Below are 25,254 nucleotides of genomic sequence, written 5' to 3' on the forward strand. Positions count from 1 at the left end.
CATACTTGTCTGTACAGATGGCAACCTTGCCCATACCACATACTGAAAGGAATGAACCACCTTTCCTCATAGCTATGATACTTTAAGATGACTTTACCTTTGAGAACACCTATGTGAAATATTCTAAACATTAAAGCAAATAGATTACATGCAGAAAGGATGAAATATTTTCCAGAATAGAATCTGTAAGAACTTCACTATTCTACAATTATTTAAGGCTACACTGTCAGAAAACTAATTCAAGAATTGTAATCTCTACATGGTATATTGGCACACAGAAAACTGATTAGATAATTTGATAAACTCTTCCAAGTACTAATTGTACTTTTGAACAAAAATAAGCAACAAAAACTATGAAGAAAGCACCGACAAGTCTGAGGAAAACATAACTGTCTCTTTCTAATTTGCTTCAAACACTTTGTTCTGTAGAAATTCTGTTCCATGCTTGAGATTTCAGTTAATGCACCAAAATGCACTATATGCTTAAGCCCCTATGGGGGCTTCTGCATCTAAGGCAGATTTCAGATAGGAAAGTATCGGTTCGCATAAAGCAGTAAGAAGAACATAATGACAAACAATGCATAAGAATGGGATCTACAAAGAAAGAACAACATGACAGCTACTGATACTGTAACTAATTCATAAAAATCCCAGGGTGAATCCAATTATTGGTGTGACTGGTTTTGCATGGAAAATCCATATTCTACTGCCTGAAAATTAAACATTCATTTCCATTCTTTACACATTCAGTTTCCAGCCTTTGTACAGAATAAATCCAAATAAGACAAACCTTCTTCCGCGTAGCACAAACTGGACCTGACTACTGTGGGAAAAGTCACATAATCTAGAGATTCTTCTTCCCAAATGTGCCCAATGCAGATTATTTTCAGTCTCTGCTATGTCTAAATTAAGGTTTCAGTGTCTTAGAAATCTGAATGATTAGATGTAAAATTGAAGTAATGCAACCCACAAACATAAACCCAAGTCATGACACTATTAGTTTAGTTTGGATTCTGTAAGAGGTTACTTGCTGCACCTTCCAAACTCATTTCTTCAATGGCAATGTTAAATATATCCTCCACTGGAATTAACTTCATCAGTTCCTACTGTTAAAAACTGTAAATTATTTTAAATCAAAATCTGTATAAAGAGACAACCAGTAAGAGACAAGTTTCAGCTTTAGGAAAGAGCGTTCAAACATCCACAAACAGAATGAGTAAAAACACTTCCACATCCATTGAAAGTTGCTTTTGATCAGCTTCTAAGACAGTTTCTATCATAGGAAAGCTACAAGGATTGGGAAAATCTGAGCATTTTCCTTATGCATATAAAATTAATGTTGATTATTATTATTATTATTAAATTCTACACTCAACATTACGTTTTACAAACCGAGCAACAAAAAGGACTAAAAGAGACAACTTGTAGCACTGCAAGATCATTCCTGGTTAAAGAGTTTTTGGATTATTCGTATTTAATAAATAAAGCTTCTGTAAATGAAGCAGCAATGTAATAACAGATTAAAAATCAGGCCTGTTAACCTTTAAATCTGAAAACCTGGCTCTGCAAATAAACCCTTTGGAAGGCACCAAATAAACTAAGAAGTGGAATTACAGTAGTCTTTAAAAAGGCCCTAGTGAACTTGTTAAGTAGTATGAAAATTTGAGAACCACATGAAACGTCTTTAGTATAGTATAGTCACTGTCTCCAATCTCACTGTACTTGACTATATACCCTAAAGCCAGGATGGTTCAAAGGTATTAAAAAGAAATATGAGAGAAAAAAATATAAATTGTCCTAATGATAATGGTCTAGGCTACCACTAATTCTCTCAATAGTATCCAAAACTCCTGTCTTCTACCCACCAAGTGCTAAAAAACAGTAAGACATCACCATCATTTATAAGAAAAACAAATTTGCTTGCTTTCCATACAGCAACAATTAAAATTTTAAATGAGATGTCATTACAGGCAAAGACAGTATTTGAATTGGGAAGCATTTTAAAAAAATAACATTTACTCAATAATCCACAATTTCAGTAATCTGACTTGGATTCAGCGGTCGGACAGTTAGTGTGATTCCAGTTAAAATATTTGGGACAAATAGGAATCTCAGAAGCACAGATATTTCCCTAATTTTAGTGGAAGCCAGAAGTGTTCACTGGTAAACTTTTTTTGTGATACTGCGGCTCCTTTTGTTCTTTGAAAGCTGCTGTTCCCAACCTGAATGTAAGCAAGGAAAATTTCTTTGTTGGGTGTGAATATTAATTCATTTGCTGGCAAATCACTTGGGGAAAAAAAAAAAAAAAAAAAAAAAGAACTCACTAATGTTGTCTTCTCCAAGAAGAAAGGTAAAAAATTCTGGTCTGACCTGTACTTCCAACAAAGGGCATACAGTAATCCCTAACACAGCTCCGAAAAGACTCAAACGAACGTCTATTCCAACAGAAGTCACAATATTTCTCATTCATTCTGAGCAGTTCAACTGCTTCCACCTCCTTCAGTCTTTCAACCTAACTTCCAACTGCTGACATTTTAAAGAAATACATATATATATATATATTTTTTAACGAAAAAATATTTTAGTAAAATCGTGCTCTATGAGCTTCCTACATTGGAATACACGAATACAGGAGGTGCTTTCAACAGAAAGTTACATAGTTTTACAGTACAACCTGTCTAAAGAGATTTGGAAGGGACCAAACTAATGATCTGGTCTCTTTGGATTAGGCAGAAGTACAGGCAAGAGGGAAAACCCCAATTTATGCCATATAGAGAGCTCGTTCCTGTCACAGACTGAAGAAACATTTATTTTATGTCAAAGTTCACCTGATGCCCAAATGCTAGTATTTTTCAAACCAACTGGATATCAAAAATGAAAACTTAATTGTACTAAGCTCCTGGAAAGAAACTCGGCATTAAACAACAGTATATTCATATATGCCATATTACTAAATGTTCTTCTCCACTGGTGGGCTTGGTTTTTGTGGTGGTGTTTTTCATTGTTGATTTTTTTCTTTACAGATCATCAACTTTTTCTTTTTTAGTGCAAATTATTGACCCTTAATCTGAATGCAGGCAGGTCAGAAGCTACAGTGTAAGAGCACTACAAAAAGTACACAAGAAGGAGCATACGCTAATTTGGAGAACCTCACATAAAATATTACTGAATTGTAAAACACAAAACAAACCCAAATGAATACAGCATCAGGTGGCTAGGGGAGGGACTGCTAACATGTTTGCATATAGCAAGGCTCCTCTAACACCAAGGATGTGCCTGATACTAAATGACAATTATATATTAAATCCCGCCATTTTGCATGTTGTGCACTTTAAAATGGAATGTTGATCTCATTTTCCATTTCCACAACAGATCTGTAGACTGTGACCGGAAATAATGATCATCTTGAAAGACAAAATTTCCTTAGAACCACAACCGCACTTTGTACCGTCCTTTAAGATTCTAGTAAAGTATGCCATCTACATACTTGCTGTCCTTTAGATTCTTTCATCTCAGTCCAGTGATTAAGTTCATCTTCTCCTGAGCTGTTAAGACCTAAGGAAATCCACCCTATCATCTCTTTTCGTTTCATGCTGCGTTTATTATATACAGACAATATGAGCGTCACATCTGAAAGCTGAAACAGTGCAACTTGGAAAACGAAGGTTTCTTTGTATACTGGATTTGGCTGTCCTCGACGGATTGAAGTTTTGCATTTGGACATCTCTTGCCCCATGGAGTTCAGCAGTGTTAGCTTAACATATGTATCTAAAAAATAAATCATAGTTTGGAATATCAGAAGTCTTAGAACAAACGTTTTTGATAATGAGATATTTACAAGATTCTCAAGGGTATGGTGTATACCAGGCTGATTGAACACAGCTTAGATTAGACACATGAAGAAGATGACAATTAAGCAAAACAGTACAAACACAATAACAAAGTAATTAACTTCAGTACTATGTAAATGGGTTAAATTAAAGGTATACCTCATGATCCTTCTTCCCATCAAGCCCCTTATTTGTTCAAAACAAACTTAAATTAACACTTAGCAAGCTCCAACTAGCCACAACACTGTAAAGCATACCACTGAATTTTCAGAGAATAAGAATGAGGTAGAATAAAGACAATGAAGAGAAAAAGAATAAGAAAAAAGTTGATATGCAGTGATGATATCAAAACAGCCAGGATGAAATGCTTAAGAATAATCTCTGCATGGATGTGGTTCTCATTTTGGGCTTTATTTTATTCGTTTTAAAGACCAAAACATAGCAAGATGCATTCAAAAGTGAAAGTTTACAAAATAAAAAATAAAATTACTAATTTATAGATTCATGAAGGAATACACTTTGCCGTTAGAGAAATCATTTTTACACAATTCAGTATGGTTGTTTAAAGTGCTCTTAGCAAGTACATTTAGGAAGCTGATGTAAGTGAGTGTGGCTAGCATACACAGAATGTTAGTATTTGGATATAAATACTTATTTTTAAAGCTCTATTTTCATTTGACTAGAAGCATCAAGCCATGCTCCTGCAGAAAGTTGTGCATTTATGAAGTCATAGTTATAACTTATTTTAAGAAACATGCCACTATTAAATAATCTTTTTTTTTTTTTTTTGCATTCTTTATTCCTGCCATGAATAATAGTGAATAATACTATTAAAAATTCAAGTTTCTGTAAAAAGAAACATTGCATAATTTCACTATGCAGATACACTGAAATCCCATCATCCATAATCAGAGATAAATGCAACTTGTGCATTAAAGAGTGTCACAAATAATAAACATATACTGTTATAAACCAATAAGGTAGGCAGCCGTGTATAGCTTTACTGCTGGCAAGTTTTCTTTTGCATGAAAAAGACAACATCCAATTAGTGTCTACAGGAACTCACCTCGGATTATATAAACCTGTCCACCTATCAAGTGTTTTAGACAACAGAACAGTCCATCTGACAACAGGGGGTGGAAAGCAGTAAAAGAAATAATGACCAGATGTCAATAGCTGGGTGAGAGAGGATCAAAGGTTAGAGTTTAAGAGGAAACACTATTCACTGGAGTGGAAGATCACAAAACCTTAGCAGCATATATCAGGAAAAGGATTGAACAAAAGGATCGTTGGGTAAAATTTCATGAAATGACAATTTTGTGCAGTTTTTGTGTAATCTTTAACAAATTACACTGCTTATATAATGGGTTATCTTAGCACTTACAGCTACCGGGTTCTAAAGCACACTGAACACAGAAAGAATCATGCAGACGATCAGGTTACAGAAGACTGGGTTAAAATCACCGTATCCATTTTATCAACCCTTACGCTTTTTCATGCAAACTCCAGCATATTAAGAAAAACTGCACATGGTGGTTATACTTATACATTAAAAGCAATAAAATGAAAAATCACTGACCTGCAAACTAAGCTTCTTGTGCCCTTAGGTATTAGTTACAGCTACATTATTTTAACACTTTACTTCTTGAGTAGGAGTTGGGCACAAGAATGACTCTAAAAGTCTACCCAAAGCTGAGGGATGCTTACATCCAAAATTAATGCATGAGTCTCTCTATTTAAATGCAAAGATCTCAGTTGTTAAAATTCATATATTTATGGATCTTGTGTGTGTGCAAATACGCATGCATGCATATAACGTGCAAAAACTTTTCAACAAAATGTTAAGAGATACTAAGAAGCATCCTTCTTTTCTCAGACAAAATATTAATTGTCACAAAAAGAAAAGACAGACTCTATCACCAGCTTTGACTGCTTGCAGGATTTAGCTTATTTGCTTGTATAAGTCCCTAAATGAGTTACTAAATAAAATTTAAAATATGCAGCAGAGGAACATAGACTACCAAGAAGCAGAAATGAAGAACTTAATCCTATTTGCTGCAGAAGCATTTCACAAAAATTGCATAGCTTTGTGATCCAGGATACAGGAAGGATCACTTGTGAGAAATAAAAATTGCTATCCTTTCTATTGGAGTTTCTCAAGACCTGAATGAAAACTGACCCGTGTATGCACTTTGCAGCACTACTAAAGATTTTGGAGCACTGATTGTTCAAACAACAAATGTGGTCAGAGCATTTTGCTATCAACCTCCTGGGCCTTAGTTTTCATTTTATGGAAATGATATCACAGAGAACGGCTGTTATATGGTCACAATGCACTTGGCAGGGAGTTAGGAAATGGCAATTGCATGCATCTGGGTCCAGGAATTCACAAGAAATTCTTCTCATTTGGTGGGGGTGTACAAAACAACCAACAGAAGAAATTTGGATTCCACAATATTGTGTGCACTGTCTTACCAGACCTAGAAGGTACATTAGTTTCCATCTTTCTAGAAAGAAAATTCTAAACCCACATATGTATAAGCAGAAGTGCACTGTTATTATTGTGAATATCAAAACTTTCTCCTGTCCTTCAGAAAGGATGACAGAAGGTAACACACAAGAGTAGTTATTTGGAAACTTTTGTCATCAGAAAACCTACTCTCCAAAAAGAAGACAGAACATGCTATTACAGAGTTGTGTGTCATGTTCTATGCTGCTTTCTTGCATTCAAAGTAAAACTTTTGACCCTGGTGGTGTACGCGACTGTTAGCACTAGAGCAAAATTTGGGAATCAACTTACAGGGGAATAAACATACCTGTCTTCAAAACAAGCATGGACTCCCTGTTCCGAACTAATTCACGTATTCTAAATGTTCAGAAAAACTTGACTTTCCCTAGAGATTCCAGTGTCTGTGGCTCTTCTTGGCTTTCCTCATCTATTTCTATGCTTTGTCTCTAAATAGGTGACTCCAGGGCAGCTACCTAATTATATAAAAGTATTTGAAATTCTTCTTTGGCTTTCCTTCTTTGGCCATATTAATGAATTCTGGCTCCATCAGTGTGAAAAGTATACAGAAAGCAGAGCAGAGTGTAGCTGAGCCAAACGTAATTAATGAATGGAATAAAACATGGGTCAGGAAAGAAAGAGAACATCAGTCTCAAGTTGTTTGGCTTACTTCCTAAAATGTGAACGCAATGTGAGATGTGAAAACCACTTACAAAACATCAGAAGCCTACTGGATAATCCAGTAGTGTCATACAAATCTGGGGATTAGAAACAGAAAGATAGACTAAAACCTGAGCCTCCAAGACTAAACCAAGAGGAACAGGTAGGTATGTCTGGCTACAACTGATATAAATCGGACTCATCATCTAAAGAACAAGGAAAACAAAAGTTCATTACTAAAATTTCTCAAGCTTTTTCAAAGAATTAGAGACAGTAAAAATATTCTGTGTGTGACATTCCATCTGGCTGAAATTTAAAAGTTTATTTCAGACAAATGTATTTTTGAACAAATGCTTGAACATGCAGTTCAAGTCTTCGCTGATTATAAATCTTCCTTCTGTACAGTATATATGCCAAAGGTCTCCATTTGTTTCTATGCTGTCTTCATTGACATTCCTAAATTAAATATATTACTACCACGTATACACAGGCACGTAAGCAATTAAAGGCCGCAGTATCAAACCCTCTAGGAACAGGGGTAACTGTTCACAGTGTTTAGATTAATATTTGCTGGCATGTACTTTCTCTTTAAACACTAACTTTTTATTCTTGGCCCATGATGTGAGGCATTAGTAATTTAGCAATTAATCACTATGATAAAGGTAATTTATTACTCAGTCATCATGAAAAATTAAAGCAGCCTTGTCAACTTTCAATTAATATTTTGAATTTCAGATTTTTGCTATTTCCCAACTGACTAGAAATATAAAACATGAAACAGATTAGTTGATGATTGCTCTATTTCATTTTGATTGGGTAAGACTAAATGATAGGACTGAAGTCCTTACTACCAAGATCCCCACCAGTACAGAGGCATTAGAATGAAAAAAGATTTTCACTCACTGGGTGGTCTGTTTGCTGCCAAGTTTTTGAAGTGGCTGCCTTTTATCACTTCTGCTGATAATCTTCCAGTTGTAGCATTATAAAGGAGGCCAATGAGGATTTCTGGAGCTGAGCCATGCACCAGAGACTGACAAGAGGAGGTGCTTTCACTGCAGGACACTTCTGACATGCTCATTTGAGAGTCACAACCCTATAAAACAAAAGAAGAAGTTCTGTGCATTCTATTCAAGTATGTTATTGGGAAGTTAATTTTTAGAATAACACACTGAAAACTAGAAAAGCAACTTAATAACGAATTCCATTCAGTCACCCAATAAGAAATGTAATTCCTTAATATATACTTGGTTCACAAGTAACAAAGACTAAAGTAGCCCAGAATTAAAGTAAGTCTTAATTTTGTGTTTCTGTTGCTTCATCATTCAGAAGAAATAATTAAAGAAGATGAAAAGCAGCCTTCATGGTCCCTATTTACTTCAATAGGTAAGATAAGACTTGTAACATAATTTGTTAGCATCCTGGAGAACATTAAACCTTGGATCCTTTACTTTCCAAGAATGGAAAGCACTAGTGGAACTTTGAAGATAATAAAATGCAGGAGATTCTTATTCATTTTTTGTAAATGTTATTCTCTAGACTGAGAAGTTGTGACTAGAAAAATAACAGAACACATGTAAATAGAAAAATCAACTCTCTCTAGAATAAATTAGCTTACAAGAAATTTAATTGATTCATGGTTACAGAATTCTAATAGAACCTTAATCTTGGGTGGGACAGGAAGAATGCCATCCTAAAAGTCAGCAAGGGATGCATTAATTTCCACCATACAAGCTTCCAAAAAATTCAGCTCTCTCACACATTCTCACGTCTTTGATTGGAGTTTCTAATATTCACTTTTATCCTTTTAATCCCCTCATTCCTGGCATTAAAAAAAAGCAAAAAAATACACTTTTGCTACACTGCCATGCTAATCATATCACAGTTATTCTACTTTAACTTCCTGCTTTCATGCACCGGCATCTCGAGTTGTACCAATTAAAACAAGAAACTGGACAGTATCTAGCCAATGGCATGCAATTTGCTTGGCAGCCAAGAACTTTGAATCATTAGCACGTCCCTTTATGACTCTCTAAAAAACACGTAAATTGGATCCACGGATTTTTCAAATATGGCTTGACTCATTTGGGAATCTGACAGCACTCTTTCAAGGAGTCATGATGATTTTGTGAAGCTGATTATTCCTGATTCCAAATGTCTCTATCATTTCCAGCAACAGCTGACATGAGCATGAGATCAGTACTAAAACCTAAATTGCACAAATCCTCATCAAGATAAAAGTTAGCTTTAAAAGCAAGTAACTTAATTTGACATATAAAGCCCAAATGCATTACAGAATCTCAAATTATAGAAGAAATGGTACCTACGAAAAGAAGCGATCAGCCTACAAGATCCTTCATACTGACATTTGAACTACTTCTCAACAAAACGTTTCCAAGAAGTTTGACAGAACCTTCCAGTAGCAATCAATTTCCTCATTAGGAAACATTCACTGGTGCTAGCAAATGTGTTCTTAAAACTAAAGAAGGACCTCAAGAAAATTCTTTGACTTCATCCACCAAACTGCAAACTCTGATTTTAAATCTTTGGTTCTTTCTCCAGTAGTTCTTTACTCAATCCCAAGAACAAATTTCAAGTGGGTTACAAATTGTAAATCGCTGAAAATGAATTACAAGTATGCATTTATTCCCTTGTTCTTGGCACTCTCAAAACAGGAGATTACAAAGTGGAAAGTTTAAAAGAAAGATAACTTGATTCAGACTACACACTGCACATACACTTGAAAACCTCAGCCTGTCATGACTGCAGATCTTACTTAAGTTTTCTAGCCTTTCAAAAATTTAACATGTTATCCCTATGGTGCTTAGTCATATTGTTTTGTTGAGCCAGGAATTTAAACACAGCCAGCCCGATACTGTTCAAAGTGTTGGTCTCTAATTTGATTGTGGTCATTCAAAAAACAGAAGTCCACAAAAAAGTCCACAAGAGAAGAAGGTGCAGTTATATTTTGTCAGTTTTCTTTTGAAAGAAAACAAAGATCCTATGTGGAAACGCAAGAAGAAGAAAGAGAAACTGGGGAAGGTAGATTCAGCAGAGACCATCAGGAGTTGGACTTGATGATCCTTATGGGCCTCTTCCAACTTGGGATATTCTATGATTCCATGATGCTATGACTTAGATCAACAACTGTGGATTTTTGATTGCACGGCAAAGTTGAAATCAGGGATACTGAGTATCATTAGATGTCTTCTGAAAAGTATTTTCTCCAGTATAGAGTTTGTTGTTCAGATTATAGAATCTCTTCAGCATTTTAAGCAAGGCATTCCAGGATACTCGCAGGTGTTTGTAAATAACCTGACTTCATGACAAGTCCATAAGCCGCCCCAGAATTTAAAATACAACAGGCACTTCTCCAAGTTCAATCTAACTTTTTGTTTGTTTCTCCTGGTTACATGGTCAAAATTCAAGAAGAATGCTAACTCATCAAAAAAAGAGCAAGAAAAGAAGTTGCATTTTTACCTGCTAAGAATGTAAGCTTCACGATCACATGTCAAATTGTGAAACATTAACACTAAAGCCGCTAATTAGTACAACATGAATAGAAACTTAGCTACAACAAAGCTTTCATCTCATGACATTACAGTGCTACCAGAGTGCTTTTCATCTCCGTATAGATCTACACTCAATCCTTCTGTAAAAGTATGTATAGGTCACTTTGATAATGTAGTTTCACTGTGGGAAATGTAATATTTAGACCCAAGGTTTCCATTTGTTTGAAATAATCTGTCTACATAAGTTTATTTTTATAACTCTTCACTTTCTTCCTCTATAAACACTGCATGTAGTTTAATATACTAAGTTCGATATAATGACTAAGATTTCATAATAGCAAAAAGCCTTTTAAGGTCAGTGACATACCAGAATAGGCTAGGAAGGACTGCAACTTAACTGCAGATTTTGAAGAACCTAGATGAACTGTCAAGGTACTAATGGTCTTGCCACAGTACAAGAAGCTGAAGTGGATGGTATTTTGAGGTTCTCTCCAGGACATCAGTCTAAAGCTCTAACCTATTTTTCTCAATTCAGCCATAGCAAAAATATTTTATTAAGAGCAAACATTAGAAGTAAACAAATCAAAATAAACAAACACCAATAACCCACAACTTTAGGTAAAGTCTCTTCCAAATATTTGGTTCAAAGGTTTGTCTTACTATGGTGAATTAAAAATTTTCAGCTTTTCAATTTTATATCACAGAGCCTTGCCCAAAGGACTTAAACTTTTTTGCATATACACCACAGGACAGTACTTTATTACAAAGCTAGGCTGACTTTATTTGACCAGTTTGTACAAGAATCATTGCTTTGCACTGTAGTACAGAAGTAATATGTATATTCTACAAAAACTTAATTACTCCAAAATACTGGCCCCGATGACTTTTTTTTCATACCTAGAGACGAAACATCACTCTTTAATAAATACATAACAAAAACATTCCCATTAAATAGTATTTGTATTTCACGTGCTGTACAAAAGTCAGCAATCAAAAAGAAGACACTTTTTCCCTTGGTCCCAATAGAAGAGAACACATACAATGCATGATGTCAGACCTGAACCCCTAAGGTGTATTTTCTAAGAATCTTTTTGCTACTCACTGACAACATAGAGAACCTTATATTTGCAACAGTATATGTAAATGGATTTGTCTTCACTATAATTCCATTTACTGTTACTTTTGTATACTACTGAATTCTGCTCTTCAGCCAAATGAAGTTAATCATGAGGAACGATGTGGCCATACTCAGACAACAGTGAAAAGTTCATTCCCCTCATTGCATAGGTTAAAAGCATGCCTCTGTAGGCTTGCAAAACAAGAACATCTGATTCTCTTGGCTTTTCAAAATATACACAGGAAAGATGAAACCTTGCTGACAATCCTACAGCAACAAAAATCTGATTCACAGCATGTTACTTGTCAAAATGTCTCTCTCAAATTTTAAATGTTAATGTTATACCACTAATCTCTTAAAGAACTTTGTTGCACATTACTTTCTTCTACTTCTATGGCAATACAACTGAGCTCATGGAAGAACTGTGAGGATTGATATACTTAAAAACACAAAGTCCTTAAAAATATGAAAGATGTAACAAACCAGTTCCTTAAATGAAATGACTGATACCCTTTCAGTATACTAAACTTGCAGGAAGTATCACGTTTTTGCTTTTATAGGTAGAACTCAGAAGTTACATGATAGTTGTAACAATATCATATATATTTCAAATATTAAGATTATTACTAGTAATGTCAATAATAAGATTTGGAAAAAAAAAACTGCAAAAAAAACAAACAAACAAAAAAAAAACACAATTAAATGAATAAGGTTTCTTTTTTGTTGTTTTTCTTTTTTCCTGTTATATTCCACTGTCATTTTGAAGCTTTTTCAATTTTAAAAACTACAATTCTAAATGCTTTTCAATCTCTGTAGGTTACAGTAAAAATATTTATTTATTTAAAGAAAACCTATACTTTTGAAATCAAAGTTACCTATCTTCACAATGTATTAGGGAATAAATTCCAATTTCTATTGTAGCTGCCAGTCCTATTAGTCAAACTAAGAAAACACATAGGTTATTAGTCTTGCTTTAAACTAATAACCTGAAATTAGAAACATTGATACATGGTTTTATTCACCTCACCTAAGATTCAGTCTTAAGAAAGCATCATTATTTAAGACACATAGGTGTTTTATTGAAGTTGTTTTGTTTTATGTAATTTATTTATCTATTTATGATTTACTATAAAACTTGAAGCAGATTCCACTTAGACAGAACATGCATTTTTTACTCATGTACTTACACTTTACAGTATTAATATCTTAGTCAATCTATATCATAAACAATACAAAAAATATTCTGACAATATTGCCAATATAATGGCTTTGTTTTAGTAAACAAAACATACTTTTTTGGGGGTAGAATGTTATTCTTTAAATGTTAGCAGCATATCCTATTCACAAATTCCAACTTAAAAGAATTCATCAAATAAATTCATTCAACATTAATGGTATTCTTCACATTAAATGTGGATTTTTTTTAATTATTAAAAATTATTAATGTAATTAAAAGGCAGATTATCTGAAGTGATAAAATTCACATTTCTTGTCAAAAGCTTCTGCTCTGCCTTGTTTTTGTAACTCTTGAAAAAACACAAGGATGCATAATTTTACAAAACAAGTTGTTTTGTCATAAATGAAGCACTCACAAACGTAGATCATATGAAAAATATAGTCCTTTCTATCACTACAGACAAGAGACTGAAACCTTACAAATTCTATGCATAGCTTTAATTTACCACATACACTGTAATGTTACAGAGTATAGACGCATGATGATAACATACTAATTTCACCTTTGTGTATTTCCTACTTAAGACAAATATAGTAATTTTGAAATGTGGTTTGTTTTCAAGCTTTAGGATACTATGAATAATAATGGTAAAATTAAGATGACAAAATAAAATTTATATCATCTTTATAATGGCAAAACAGAATTCCACTTTTCTGTAATATTTTTAACAAGTTCACAGTGACATTTCAGGTGCTTTTTTATTTCTTAAGAATTAGTGTTTTTTATCTGAAAGTCTTCTAAACGATCAACTCTGTAGAACAGAACATTAATTATCTGCAGATAAGGAAGCATTTTAAGTTTTCTATGACTTGTTTGCATTTTAAATTATACCTTTAGTTTCCTTGCCATACTGTGAAACTGCATGTAGTTGCTACACAGACTGAATGTGCCTGAAATTTGCACACCAAACCTTAGCAGCAGTGGAAGGAATTTGAAATGAACGTACAATGGAATTCACTGCATTTACAGAAGTGTTTCATCTTTACATTGCAGAAAAGTCTACTCTCTGCTTATATAGCCATAGGTGAGGGAGAGAAATTGAATTCTGTTTTCTTAGGTAAAAGACACTCAACACAAAAAAACACTGAGGCACTAAAAGCTGTTAGATGTTTGTGCTAGCAATTCAGGTAAGAATACCTTAAATAAAATGCAGACATTTCACCTGCACTCCTGATGAAGCTATGCTAACAGCTCCTGCCCAGACTCATTTCCACATCTCCTCTCTTTACTCCCTGCCAAATGTGACCACGGAGATGTTATTGTGGGACAGAGTCCAAGACCAGACTATGTAATTAGCAGTACTCTATCCAGACAGAGATACATTTACTTACAGATCCAAAGCCACTTTCAGAGCACCCAGGCTCATTACCCAGCTCTCAGATCTGCCTCCTTACTACCTGTTTCTCTGAAAATCCTCTGAGCATCTTAGTCTTGTAAGACATAGAATATATCTGAGCATAGAATATGCTCAGTGGGGAAAGCAATAGCAAGTAGTTTGATTCTTCCCTTTTCTCTCTTGATTACACTCTTTCAAATTGGGAAGGGAGAAAAAGATTCAGTGATCAAACAGTACACATAATTTGTGAAAAGTCAATCTATGGACCAGTATTTGATTGAACAAAAAGTCATGCAATTATTTTTCACAATAAACATGCCTTTTATGTTATGGATTTGCTTATGATGCATTTGTCAATTAAATTATTTCCTTTTAACAGTTCACCTGGCTCTAATTAAGCCTGCTAGTGGTACCTCTTTTCATTTATTCAGGTCATGTTTAATCCCACGATGTGACGATGGTGTTTGCAGTTGGGAGGGATCTGCTTTAGTTCTCAGAGCTCTCATATGGACTACAAAGAAGAGCAAGAAGTGGAGACAAGCTGGGTTCTCTGGGGGCCAGCTGACAGCTAACTGAGCACAAAAGACAAAGACTGAGACTGTAAAGTGAAAGATGCAGCTCAAGGGCAGATAACGAGGGCCATCCTGACAAGAGGCTAACATGATGAGACAAAAAGGATCCCTTGCAAAGGACACCCTATGAAGAGAAATGTTTACCTTATGCTGAATACAGACAGCTTCAATACACCAAAAAAGTAATTATCTGGAAATACTCAAATCTGAAATGAAGGACGCTAATATAGGATGGTTACATTATACTGCAAAGCCCAGGAGAAGAAGAATCACTCAGTAAGTAAACTCAAAAGTAACATTAAAAGTCCCACAAACATTTAAATTATACATTTTCAGACTAGGTAATTTCATGCATTTGTGCAATATATCTGATCAAGGTTTCCCCCAATGGAAACAAATAGGAGGAAAACAGTGTAGATGCTCTTGCTGAAGGGTGCTCAAAGCTGCAAATGGTAACTGTTTCTGTGTTTTTCCCTTTTTTATCCCCCTTGAAAGACAAAAACAATAGTGAGTAGATTTCTGTGTATAGGCATACAGACAAACAAGAAAGAATTCAAATCATGAGAAAACAAAATAGTTAGGAAAGTTAGTATCTAAGGGAAAGAAAGTTCTCCCGGATTTAAAGCTGAAAGAACTGCTCAGAGAAGACTTAAACAGCAGCTTGAAGTCTTCAAAAGTGAGAATTTCACACTAGTAACAACCTTGTTAATATTGACTTATAAACTCCTTCTTAAAAGCTACTTCTGAGAAATTTACAATATGTTTTTGCAGCGTGATTATTTTGCTTACTGCCCTTTGAAACTGTTCTTTGGATTGGTAAATCATATTTATGTCACAGAGAATGATAGTCTGAGAATCTCACAGATACTCAGTCAAATTCACATTTTTTTTTCTAGCTTTATGTATTGATTTATTCTAGATTTATTCTAGCTTTATGTAGATTTAAAAAAAAAAGTGATCAAAACTAGACATACCATATCAGATAATGTTTGTCAATGGCAGACTGGTCTTCTGAGAATATATGAGTTTTGCATAAGTGGTTTACTTTGATTCAATATCGAAGTCATTCATGGCCTGCTGTCATTTGCCTGGGACATTTTAGAAACTCAAAAGCACCTTCATAACACTCAAAATAGCAATGCTGTGTCTGAAATGTAGTAATTTGCTGATATATAGAAATATTAAAGATTGTGAGGATCAAACTGAGTAAAGTTTTTTCAAGCAACTTGACAATTAAAAGGCAAAGTATACAAGTTTTTAATTGCTATTTTATTCGGTGCACATATATTTAGACAAACACAAGGAGCAATCTTTTTTTTTTTTTTTTTTTTTTTCCTCTTCTGGCAACGTGACCTATTTAGGACTTTGACATATAAATGAAATTCAAAGGATTCTCCAAGTATCCTTATTTTCAGGGTCATGGTAACAAACAAAAGCTATTCTGTATGGGACTCAAATGGTCTCACAATCTCAATACCTAGTCAAGTGCTTCTTGGTCAAATAGACTAAGTTATATGTCACAATTTGCCACAAAACATTAGATGTATTTACAGAAAAATCAGGAAAAGCAAACAGCATGGATTTTGAAAGCTAATCAATTTTTAACTGTGACCACTGAACCCATTCAGTGGCAGGTCCTTGTAATCTGGTCAGATTCCATTTGGGTTCTTGACCCTTCATCTGCTAGTGCAGTGCAGACAATTGTTTTCAGAGCACGGCTGCCAGCCTTTGAGTTTTCCCCTATACTCAGACCTGCGGAGAGGGAGCCATGGGCTAATACTTAAGTTCTCAGCTGACAGGAGCAGTGCTGGGGGACACCATGCACCAGGTACACCGGCCGAGGCAACCATGGCACTGAGAAGAAAATGGCTGCTGCCTGCAGGGTGCTCCCATAGGGTACTGCCTTGAAATGCTGAACAACCAGGCGAACGTGGGGAGGCCGCTTCATATATGATTTACCAAATGAAGTTCTCCTGTAGCTGCAGCAACACGATCACCACTTCCCAATCACTTAATTTCCTACAAAGAAAGTGTGAGAGCCTTATTTTTTGTTGTGTTAAAGGCCTAATTCTGATCTTTCATGTTTTACTCCACGAACTCAGATGAATTCAGCCAGTTATTCCCCTGATAAGAATGTGTTTGGTATTTAAAGATAATTGCCCCTTACTTTAACAGACAGAATTTTCACAAGCTAAATGAAAGCATTTATGCACCATTCACATAAAAACCAAGTCTTTTTGGTAGAATTTGAGTTAAATAAAATCCTATGAACAAAATTTGCTATTTGAATCTCTTTTCCTAGACAAGTCTAATCCATCTTTTTCTTAGCTGATTTAAAGTATCATAATTGTAGCTACTGTTTCATAAAATACACGTATACATGCAAACTTCAGTATTTAGCCTTCCCCAAAAAATCCTGAATAGATCATACCATAAGCACATAGCAGTAACATCATTAGTAGGCCTACAATGCTAGGATTTGCACAAAACTTGACAGCTCCACTCCAGAGGGGCCAAGAATTTCCAAAAAATAAATGCTATTCTGAAAACCTTTTTCCTGAGTTTATGAACTGGTAACATCCATGAGAAGGAATACTAAAGATATGCCACACAAAGGGTAACATGAAATGAATACTATAAGCACAACACATAAACAAGTGCATATTAGGTGAATGACACAAATAAGTACATACGAAATAACTAACCATTGTCCTCAAAAGTGAGAGCGCATTTCTATACATTGCATACAGAAATGTCTTACATCACTCAAAAAATGTAATTAAAATATTTCTCTAGTAAAGATATACAAAATAATCCTTTATGCACATAGGATTGCATATGCCATCCATGCTTTGCTATAAGGGTCACATCTGGGAGTTCAATATGTTAGAAGTGGAGAATGTTTTAGAAAGTAAGAAAATTTAATTTAAGTTTCCATAGCAAACATCTTGTTATTGACAATGATGAAAGATTACTAGATTTGCTTAGCATGAAGAAGTATGTTTGTATCTTCTAAACTCTACTTAGAAAATCAATCAAAAACAATTAAATAAAATATATAATAAATAAAACAATTATTTTGTTTATATTCTACACCAGAAAAGCAACCTGTGGGATGGTGAAGATGGCTATGCATTTTTTTCTTTATTTTTGTTCATATATATGTATAATATATAAAATTTCCAAACAAATTTACTGAATAAAATGCTTTTATGATTTTATTATCAAGTACTGGAGGCTGCTGCTCACTGTTGGAAAAACTTCTTTGTGTATGAAGAGTGAAGAACAACTGAAGACAGGGCCATGGGGACTTCTTGAAGAAAAATAAACAGCATTGCAATGGATTCTGAACTCCAAGAGAAAGGAACAAAAATTGTCAACCATTGTATTAAAACTAGAATATCTTTAAGAGCATCAGGTCTTCCTAAACAAATTATACATACGCAAAACAGCAGTGTCCATCCCTGCTATTAACTTGTGATGCAATGGCGAATTTCTATTAAATCCGAAAGGGACAGGGAGTCTGAGGTAACAGTGACATAAACAGTCATATTAGTTCTGTTGCTTCTTGCTCAGTCAAGCATACATAGAAGGCAGCTAGAGGCATTTTACTCAACATGTGATAAATATGGGGCCTGACAATACCGCGTGAAGAGGAATTCCCTGGTTACACAGGAGAACTACAGCAACTCGTAACAAAGTGGTCTTAGGGAATGTGATGAAAGAGTTGAAACTACAGGGGCAGACATGGGGTAGGATAAATCCAAAGGAAATTATGCCTCAACAATTTAACTGCTCATGCAAAATTTCATATGTTTTGAGGAAGAAAGGAGGAAATAATATATGACAACATACCTAAAGACAAACGGCAATAAGACTGTGGGCAACAGGTACTATGCAAGCATTATTTGAAGCATGGAAAGGTGAGGGATACCCTGAAATCTTCGTTGAGGAAGATGGTTTGTGAACATATGAATCTGAAGCCACTTGTAGCTTTGAAACCTGTTTAAGGAACATACTAGTATCGTGTATTCACCATGTCAGGTAACTGTCCACACTTTAAAAATAAGCAGAGAAAGCTGCAGGAACAGCTCACGGAAGCATACCACTATGTTTCAAAGGCACTGAACTTGATGGTCCACTTTTACACAGATTCTCTTATGAGCAGCTTTAGTATATAACTGAAAAAATACTAAACTTCACAACATATGAACTGTTCTTGTAAGATCATAAGGCAGATGATTAGCTAATAAAATACATTAATATAGTATCAGACAGAGCAAATAAAATACATTTCTGCAGAAGAGATTAGCATAGATGTTTCAATGGATTAAGAATTTCAGTGACAGAAGGTATATTTAATATATAAAATCCATATAATGAGAATCAGTGGAAAAAAACAGGGCAATTGTCATGTGTCCAAACATCTTCATAAAAAGCTGTCAAATACAAACATTTCTCAGCAACAAAATATTCTACAACTGAGCAAAGTATATTTAATTCAGAATTTATGATGTACCCTCATCATGGATTTTATAGTTACAAATATTCCTGAACAGTTGGATCTCTCTACACTGAAACAACACTTACCTTCTCCTGTTCAGTAACTCCTAAGTAGCTTATGATTAGAAGGGCATAAAGATTATTGTTGGCTTATTCTAGCAAAAGGACAGCTGAGAAGGAATACAACCGATGTGTATAAACACACCCAGAGGCAAACACAAGAGAACTAATTAAGCTAAGAACAAATGGTTATAAATTGGCCATAGAGAAATTAAGGTTGGAAATGAAACAACCTGATCTTTTCAGATGAAAATTCAATTTTTTATTTATTTATTTTTTTAAACAGGATGACTTGGCTGTCTGTAATACCCAGGGCTTGAACTCAATGACCCAGCATGTCCTCCCACTTCCAGTCAGATACCCTAAAAACATGACAAGTTTTAACATTCTTGTAAAATAACTATACATGTATGTTAAATCCTATAATAGAACTGCTCACTGAAAAAGCATGATATAGGTTATAAATAATACAAAAATAGATACTCAGACGTGAATGAATTTCTAAAGCTGTAAAAACTGATTTGCATATATTTTTTTTAAATAAAACAACAAACACAACCCATGGATGCTTATTCAAGCTATCAAGACTATGAGTGTTCCTTTCAAGCAATAGGCAAGGCTAACAGAAATCTGCCTAAGCACCATTACAGCAACAATCTCTAGACCATTTCACTTCCTACCAGTATTACTTATTTGCATTCCTTTCCTCCCAAAAATAAGGACAAGAGAAGAATGTAGGCATGGCAACTTCACAGAAAATTAATAACAATCTCATTATCTTTGATTCCTTTTGAAATTTGTTTCTACTTTCTCTGCCACAAAAGCCCCCCAAAATAATAAAGAATAATGACCAAAGTGCATATGGGATATACCAATCAAAAGCCTGGCCCAATGCACATACGGAATATACCAATCAAAAGCACTGGCCTCTTTCACTGACATTGGTAATTTTTTTCTTTTTCCTTTTTTTTTTATTTTTATTTTTTTATTATTATTATTATTATTATTATTAAACCAGACCCAATTGAGAACACACACAAATTTAGCAGTACATTTAGAATATTCAGTGCTTTTTTTTATGGGACCTTTTTTTTCCTAGCTACTAAACTAGCAAACTTGGCATTTTTAAAGTTCACAGTAGGTAAGTGAACTACTTCATCCTTGGAACAGACTGATTCATGCTCCTTCATCAGCTGATGCTCCATCAGATCCACATTTTAGTCTCAGTTTTTGCTGATTTTCTGTAATTTATTTTTAATGGTGAAATACAATTGCATTTTATTTTGAATGCCTTTGCAATACTCAAGTTTGATAGAAATGCCATTTTAATTGATACACTTATTTTTTTTGGAAAATGCAGAACAAATTAACTGCATTTTTTTCTACCTGAAAAAATCTTTTGCTTTCTTTTCCTTCTCCTTTTTTCCTTCAAAAAAGTTGGGGGGGGGAAGGATTCCCTTGCTAAGCCACATTCTCTTTCTCCAAGAACTCTATTATCTAAAAAATAGTCATATCTTAAGCAACCAATCCTCCTTGTCTAGGAAGCCTTGACTAGAACATTACAAACATTCTCTTTTTGGACAAAAGCATATTTAAATACTTACAAAAACAAAAAGGAGATGCACTGCCCAGACAGTGATGCTATAATCATTAATATGAATCTGAAAACCAACCTCATGAAAGACAGGAGATACAAGCTAAAGATCCCATGGGAAAAAGGGAGTTTTATCTGGAATCTGTTGTACTATTGGTAGCCACCCTCACCATTGGACAGCTGGATAATACAGATACAGATAACTCCAGTGTTTTTTGATAGTGATAACTAAGTTTATCTCTAATTACAGTTGCTTTGCTTTATTTCAAAAAGTATCAATAAATTATTTTGGGGGGACAAAAAATTGTCCATCAGACCGTCAAGCTTTTTTCCATCAAAAAATCCCTTGCTAGTAGTTTGCACTACTTTTCACACTATTTTTCACTTCAGACTGAATCAGAAATCAATTATTTACAAGATTCTAAACTAAAGTTATTAAAATGTCTTTGCACTCTCAGAATTGCTCTTTCCTATCTTTCCTTCATGAAAAAAAAAATAACTATTGCAACCAAGATTTAATTGCAACAGATGGAGGGCACTGGCTAGTATAGCTTTTTTTTTTTTCTTTCTTATTTTTTAATTGAAGTGCTGTGGGTGGCAGGGTAAAGATTATACAATTAAATGCATACATATGTAGCATGCATGTATACATACATGCATATATTCACCACTATGTGCCTATTTATAAATCGGAAATTCTAAGTAATTAAAAGGAAAAATACAGGCAGCTTTTGCAGGTGGAAATTGAATGTATTTACAGAAGCTTTCAGGAAAACATCTTGGTGTTAATACGGTGCTATGACTGTTGAAGAAATTCAGTGAATGTGATGACTATAAATATATACACCATTCTTACAAAATTCAGGACAATGTATATCATTGCATTGTTATTCTGCTTCATTTAATACTCACAGACAGACTGTAAGAAGGTTCCAATATCACTGGCACTGACATCTTCCCTTGAAGATTCAATTTTGTTAAGTAAAAAATCTTTTCTCCCACAATCCTCTCTTTTTTCATGCGACGTACGCTGTAAAGTCGAAAGCGAACTGCGTAATTCCCAATCATCTCAGACTCAACGTGATTAAATTTGAATGTCTCTGTGAAGACAGGGCACGGTCCCCGCTGGATGCTGGTTTTTGCTCTCTGTTTCTTTATAGGGAGAAGAACTAGGTGTACTTGCCATGAGCTTCCACCTGTCCTGCTGTATGTAGGAATATCTGTGACAGCTGTCACTGTCACCAAAAGCTTCTGTTCCTGTGAGTCATAGTCAAAAGTCACATCCAGTGTGCCATATTTAGCTACTGGCTCAGGATCAAAAGGTTTAGGAAGCTGTGAAGATGATCCTCGAGCTGACATATCCTGAAGAAGAAGAAAAAAGCTTTTATTTATTTATTTATTGCATTATATTATTAAGCTTAGCATGGAACTATATAGCTTTCTCTAAGCAAAATGAAGGGACTATGATCTTTTTGTTCATTTCATAAACAAAGTAATTAAACACTGTAAGCCTGAAGAGATGGCTGACTAGCAGCCAAGAAAAAAAAAAAAAATCAAAAGATTTTACCTGGCCAATACTGCCAAAAGCCAGGAGCCAATCAGACATAGATTGGATTAAATTAGGCTGTATTTATGATCTCTTCTTCTCTGTCCCACATGTTAAAATGCATACACATATGTTACAAGATATAATTACCTTACTTTGGTGTGAGTATACACACATTTTAAGTTAACATTTTGTAGTGCTTTAAGACCTGCCTGGTGATTGAGAACACAGTGAGATGCCAGCAAAGAATACAGGAATTACAATACTTATTTGCGCATGCAGCTCTTGCTGCAGTGAACAAAGATTCTATAGATGTGCCAAAAATTACCATGGTTTTATTGATGCAGTTTTACCAGAACTGTGTCAAATTAGTCTGTTCTGAACTTTCCATAAACAGCATCATTCCTAAAACCACACTGTAAACAATTTTAAAACTGCTTATTATCACTTCAATTTTTGAATAAAATATTCACCCACTATGTTTTTAAAACAACTAGTTTGATAATGATACTGAAACAGTATTTAAAAGGGCTCAACATAATATTTACATAAGTTATCCCAAATAGGTAAAATAAACATATTTCCTGTGTGTTTTCATGCTATCAAAGTATGCTTGCTTATACAAGTAGATACTACAATATAGCCTTTCCAATCTAAAAATGTTATGTTCTTATTTTAAACTGGATGCTACATAGCTATGGAAATTCCTTCCTCTGACAACTTCATTCTACAAGTTGAGTGTCTATAAAAATATGCTGACAATATTCTGTATTTATTGTACACTTACACTATTGCCTGGTATGATGTGTAATGAGAAGAACCAGGGTTAGATCTCTTGTAGTTTGTTACTGTTTGAGGATCATATGTACACACTATGCCTTTCTCAGTAATGAAATTTGTGCTGATTGCAGTCCTAGCAGAGTGCCAGACACACGCAGACAGCTAGGTATTGGAGGACCTTGCATTCATATAGCAGGTGGGCCTTCCAGATGTTGCACCAACACCTCAGAATGCAACAACTTACCACAGGGTTTACTAAGACAGAAACAGCTGTTTGCACATCAGGACCTCTCCCTAATATGCACTTCAAAACTTCAGTTAAAGACAAAAGACAGACTGTACCAAAAAAAGGCTCTTCTGCACATTGCATCAGTAAAACAGTACCCATTACATACCAGTGCAGTAATTGTTTGTTAAAGATATATCAAGGAAATGTCAATAAAAGATGAATTCTTTGTAGTAATACTAAATAGATATCATTATAGTTTGTAATGGAAAAAGGGAAAATTAAGTGGACCAAATCTCTATTATACTATCAATAAAAATAAATAAATAAATAAACTTTATAATTTTTTCCAACCATTAAAGATATATTATGAGATGTTCAACTTGTAAAATGTTAACAGATCCATAGGAAAAATATGTGGAAGAAAAACAAGAAATAATTCACTCTTATTGGGAACTTGTTTGAAAATTAAAACTTAGTAACTATAAAGAACAATCTGAAATCCAGTTGTAGTATTTTCTTACAAATATATATATATTTTAATGAGCTGTAATATGTGTGTTTATATTTCTGTACACTGGTCTTTAGAAAAAAGCTCTCAAAAGGTTGCATTGCGCGATACTTCAGAACATTCAACTGTGTTCATTTACCTCTGGACTAAGGACAGCTGTGCTATCACTTGGTACATCCTCTTCATATCCTTTGTTATGAAAACTTTCTATTTCGTGTCCTGTGCTTCCCTCACTTGGACACTTATATGAACATCTTGGACTGTTGCTACACTGGGAAAATTCACATTTACTGTCTCCAACTTCAGAAGGCGTACATGAAAGATGAGGAGAACCACTATCATCCTGGTATGGAGGTGGCTGCAGTTCATCTAGCGGAGGTGTTCTTCTCATCCTCTGAATGCAGTTAGCTGAGAATAATGAAAATTCTTTACTTACGTTCTGATTATTTACTGTTCAAAGTTCTGTAGAAAACAGTAAGTCCAGTTCTGGACAGAACATTAAAAATTGTTCTTAACAAATACTGCCAAAAAATATTAATTCAAAATGGAAACAAATGATCTCAGATGAAAGATGTGGAGAAAAGCAAAGGATTAAATATATAGTCAAAATGAACTGTGTAAACCATATATAAATGAATATAGCACAAATATGACATGACAAGAAGTCTAGGTTTGAATTTTGGTAATGCTTACCTTGTAAAAACCTTTGGGTATCTTGAGTCACATTTTGCACAGGTGGAATGTAGACCAATTAAGCAAACAAAATACACTCCCTAAAGCCATGATATCAAACTTTTGATTACCTCCCATGTAGTTGCTCACCCAGGGAGATAGTTAATTAAACTCTGAGGACAAATAAGTAGTAATAAATGCTGACACAAGCCTTTTCACACAAGTGAACTCTGCTCACCTGTGAATTTAATAAAAGAAGCGGTATCTCAGAGACAGATTCCTTTCTACTTATTAAGAGTGGCTACAGGTTACATACCCAGTGTCTAAGAACGTAGACACTGGGTCCAGCCACCAAAAATAACAGAAAAAGTATCACGAGCAATCGGGTGCCTGGGGGTGAATGCTGGATGCTTAACATCTTTGTTTCATACAGACAGATTAAACTAGATATTTGATAGATGGAACTGTGGTTATATATGTCCTCAGAAAATAAAGCCAGAATGCATGGCTATGAATACAGAAAGTTAATTCCAAACAATTACATTTCAATTTTTGGTCTCATGTTTTACCACACAGTGTTACACAGTGTTGGTAA

The 25,254-nt window shown here is 34.5% G+C and overlaps 1 protein-coding gene across 2 annotated transcripts in view; it reads right to left on the bottom strand.

Annotated features, from left to right (window-relative positions):
• Nucleotides 1–3,454: 3,454 nt before the first annotated feature.
• The window catches only part of SYT14 (synaptotagmin 14), a gene marked incomplete at both ends in the record, with an annotated part of 80,290 nt that continues 58,490 nt past the window's right edge, over nucleotides 3,455–25,254 (bottom strand). The window contains 5 exons of one of the 2 annotated variants that reach the window (XM_084284208.1): nucleotides 3,455–3,768; nucleotides 4,897–4,953; nucleotides 7,900–8,089; nucleotides 21,837–22,286; nucleotides 24,127–24,395. In XM_084284208.1, the coding sequence (XP_084140334.1) occupies nucleotides 3,455–3,768; nucleotides 4,897–4,953; nucleotides 7,900–8,089; nucleotides 21,837–22,286; nucleotides 24,127–24,395 (1,280 nt within the window). The remainder of the gene's footprint in view (nucleotides 3,769–4,896; nucleotides 4,954–7,899; nucleotides 8,090–21,836; nucleotides 22,287–24,126; nucleotides 24,396–25,254) is intronic. The other variant, XM_084284207.1, reaches the window with a different exon arrangement.

Source organism: Netta rufina (assembly GCF_964035555.1).
Source record: "Netta rufina genome assembly, chromosome: 3".
Lineage (NCBI taxonomy): Eukaryota > Metazoa > Chordata > Aves > Anseriformes > Anatidae > Netta > Netta rufina.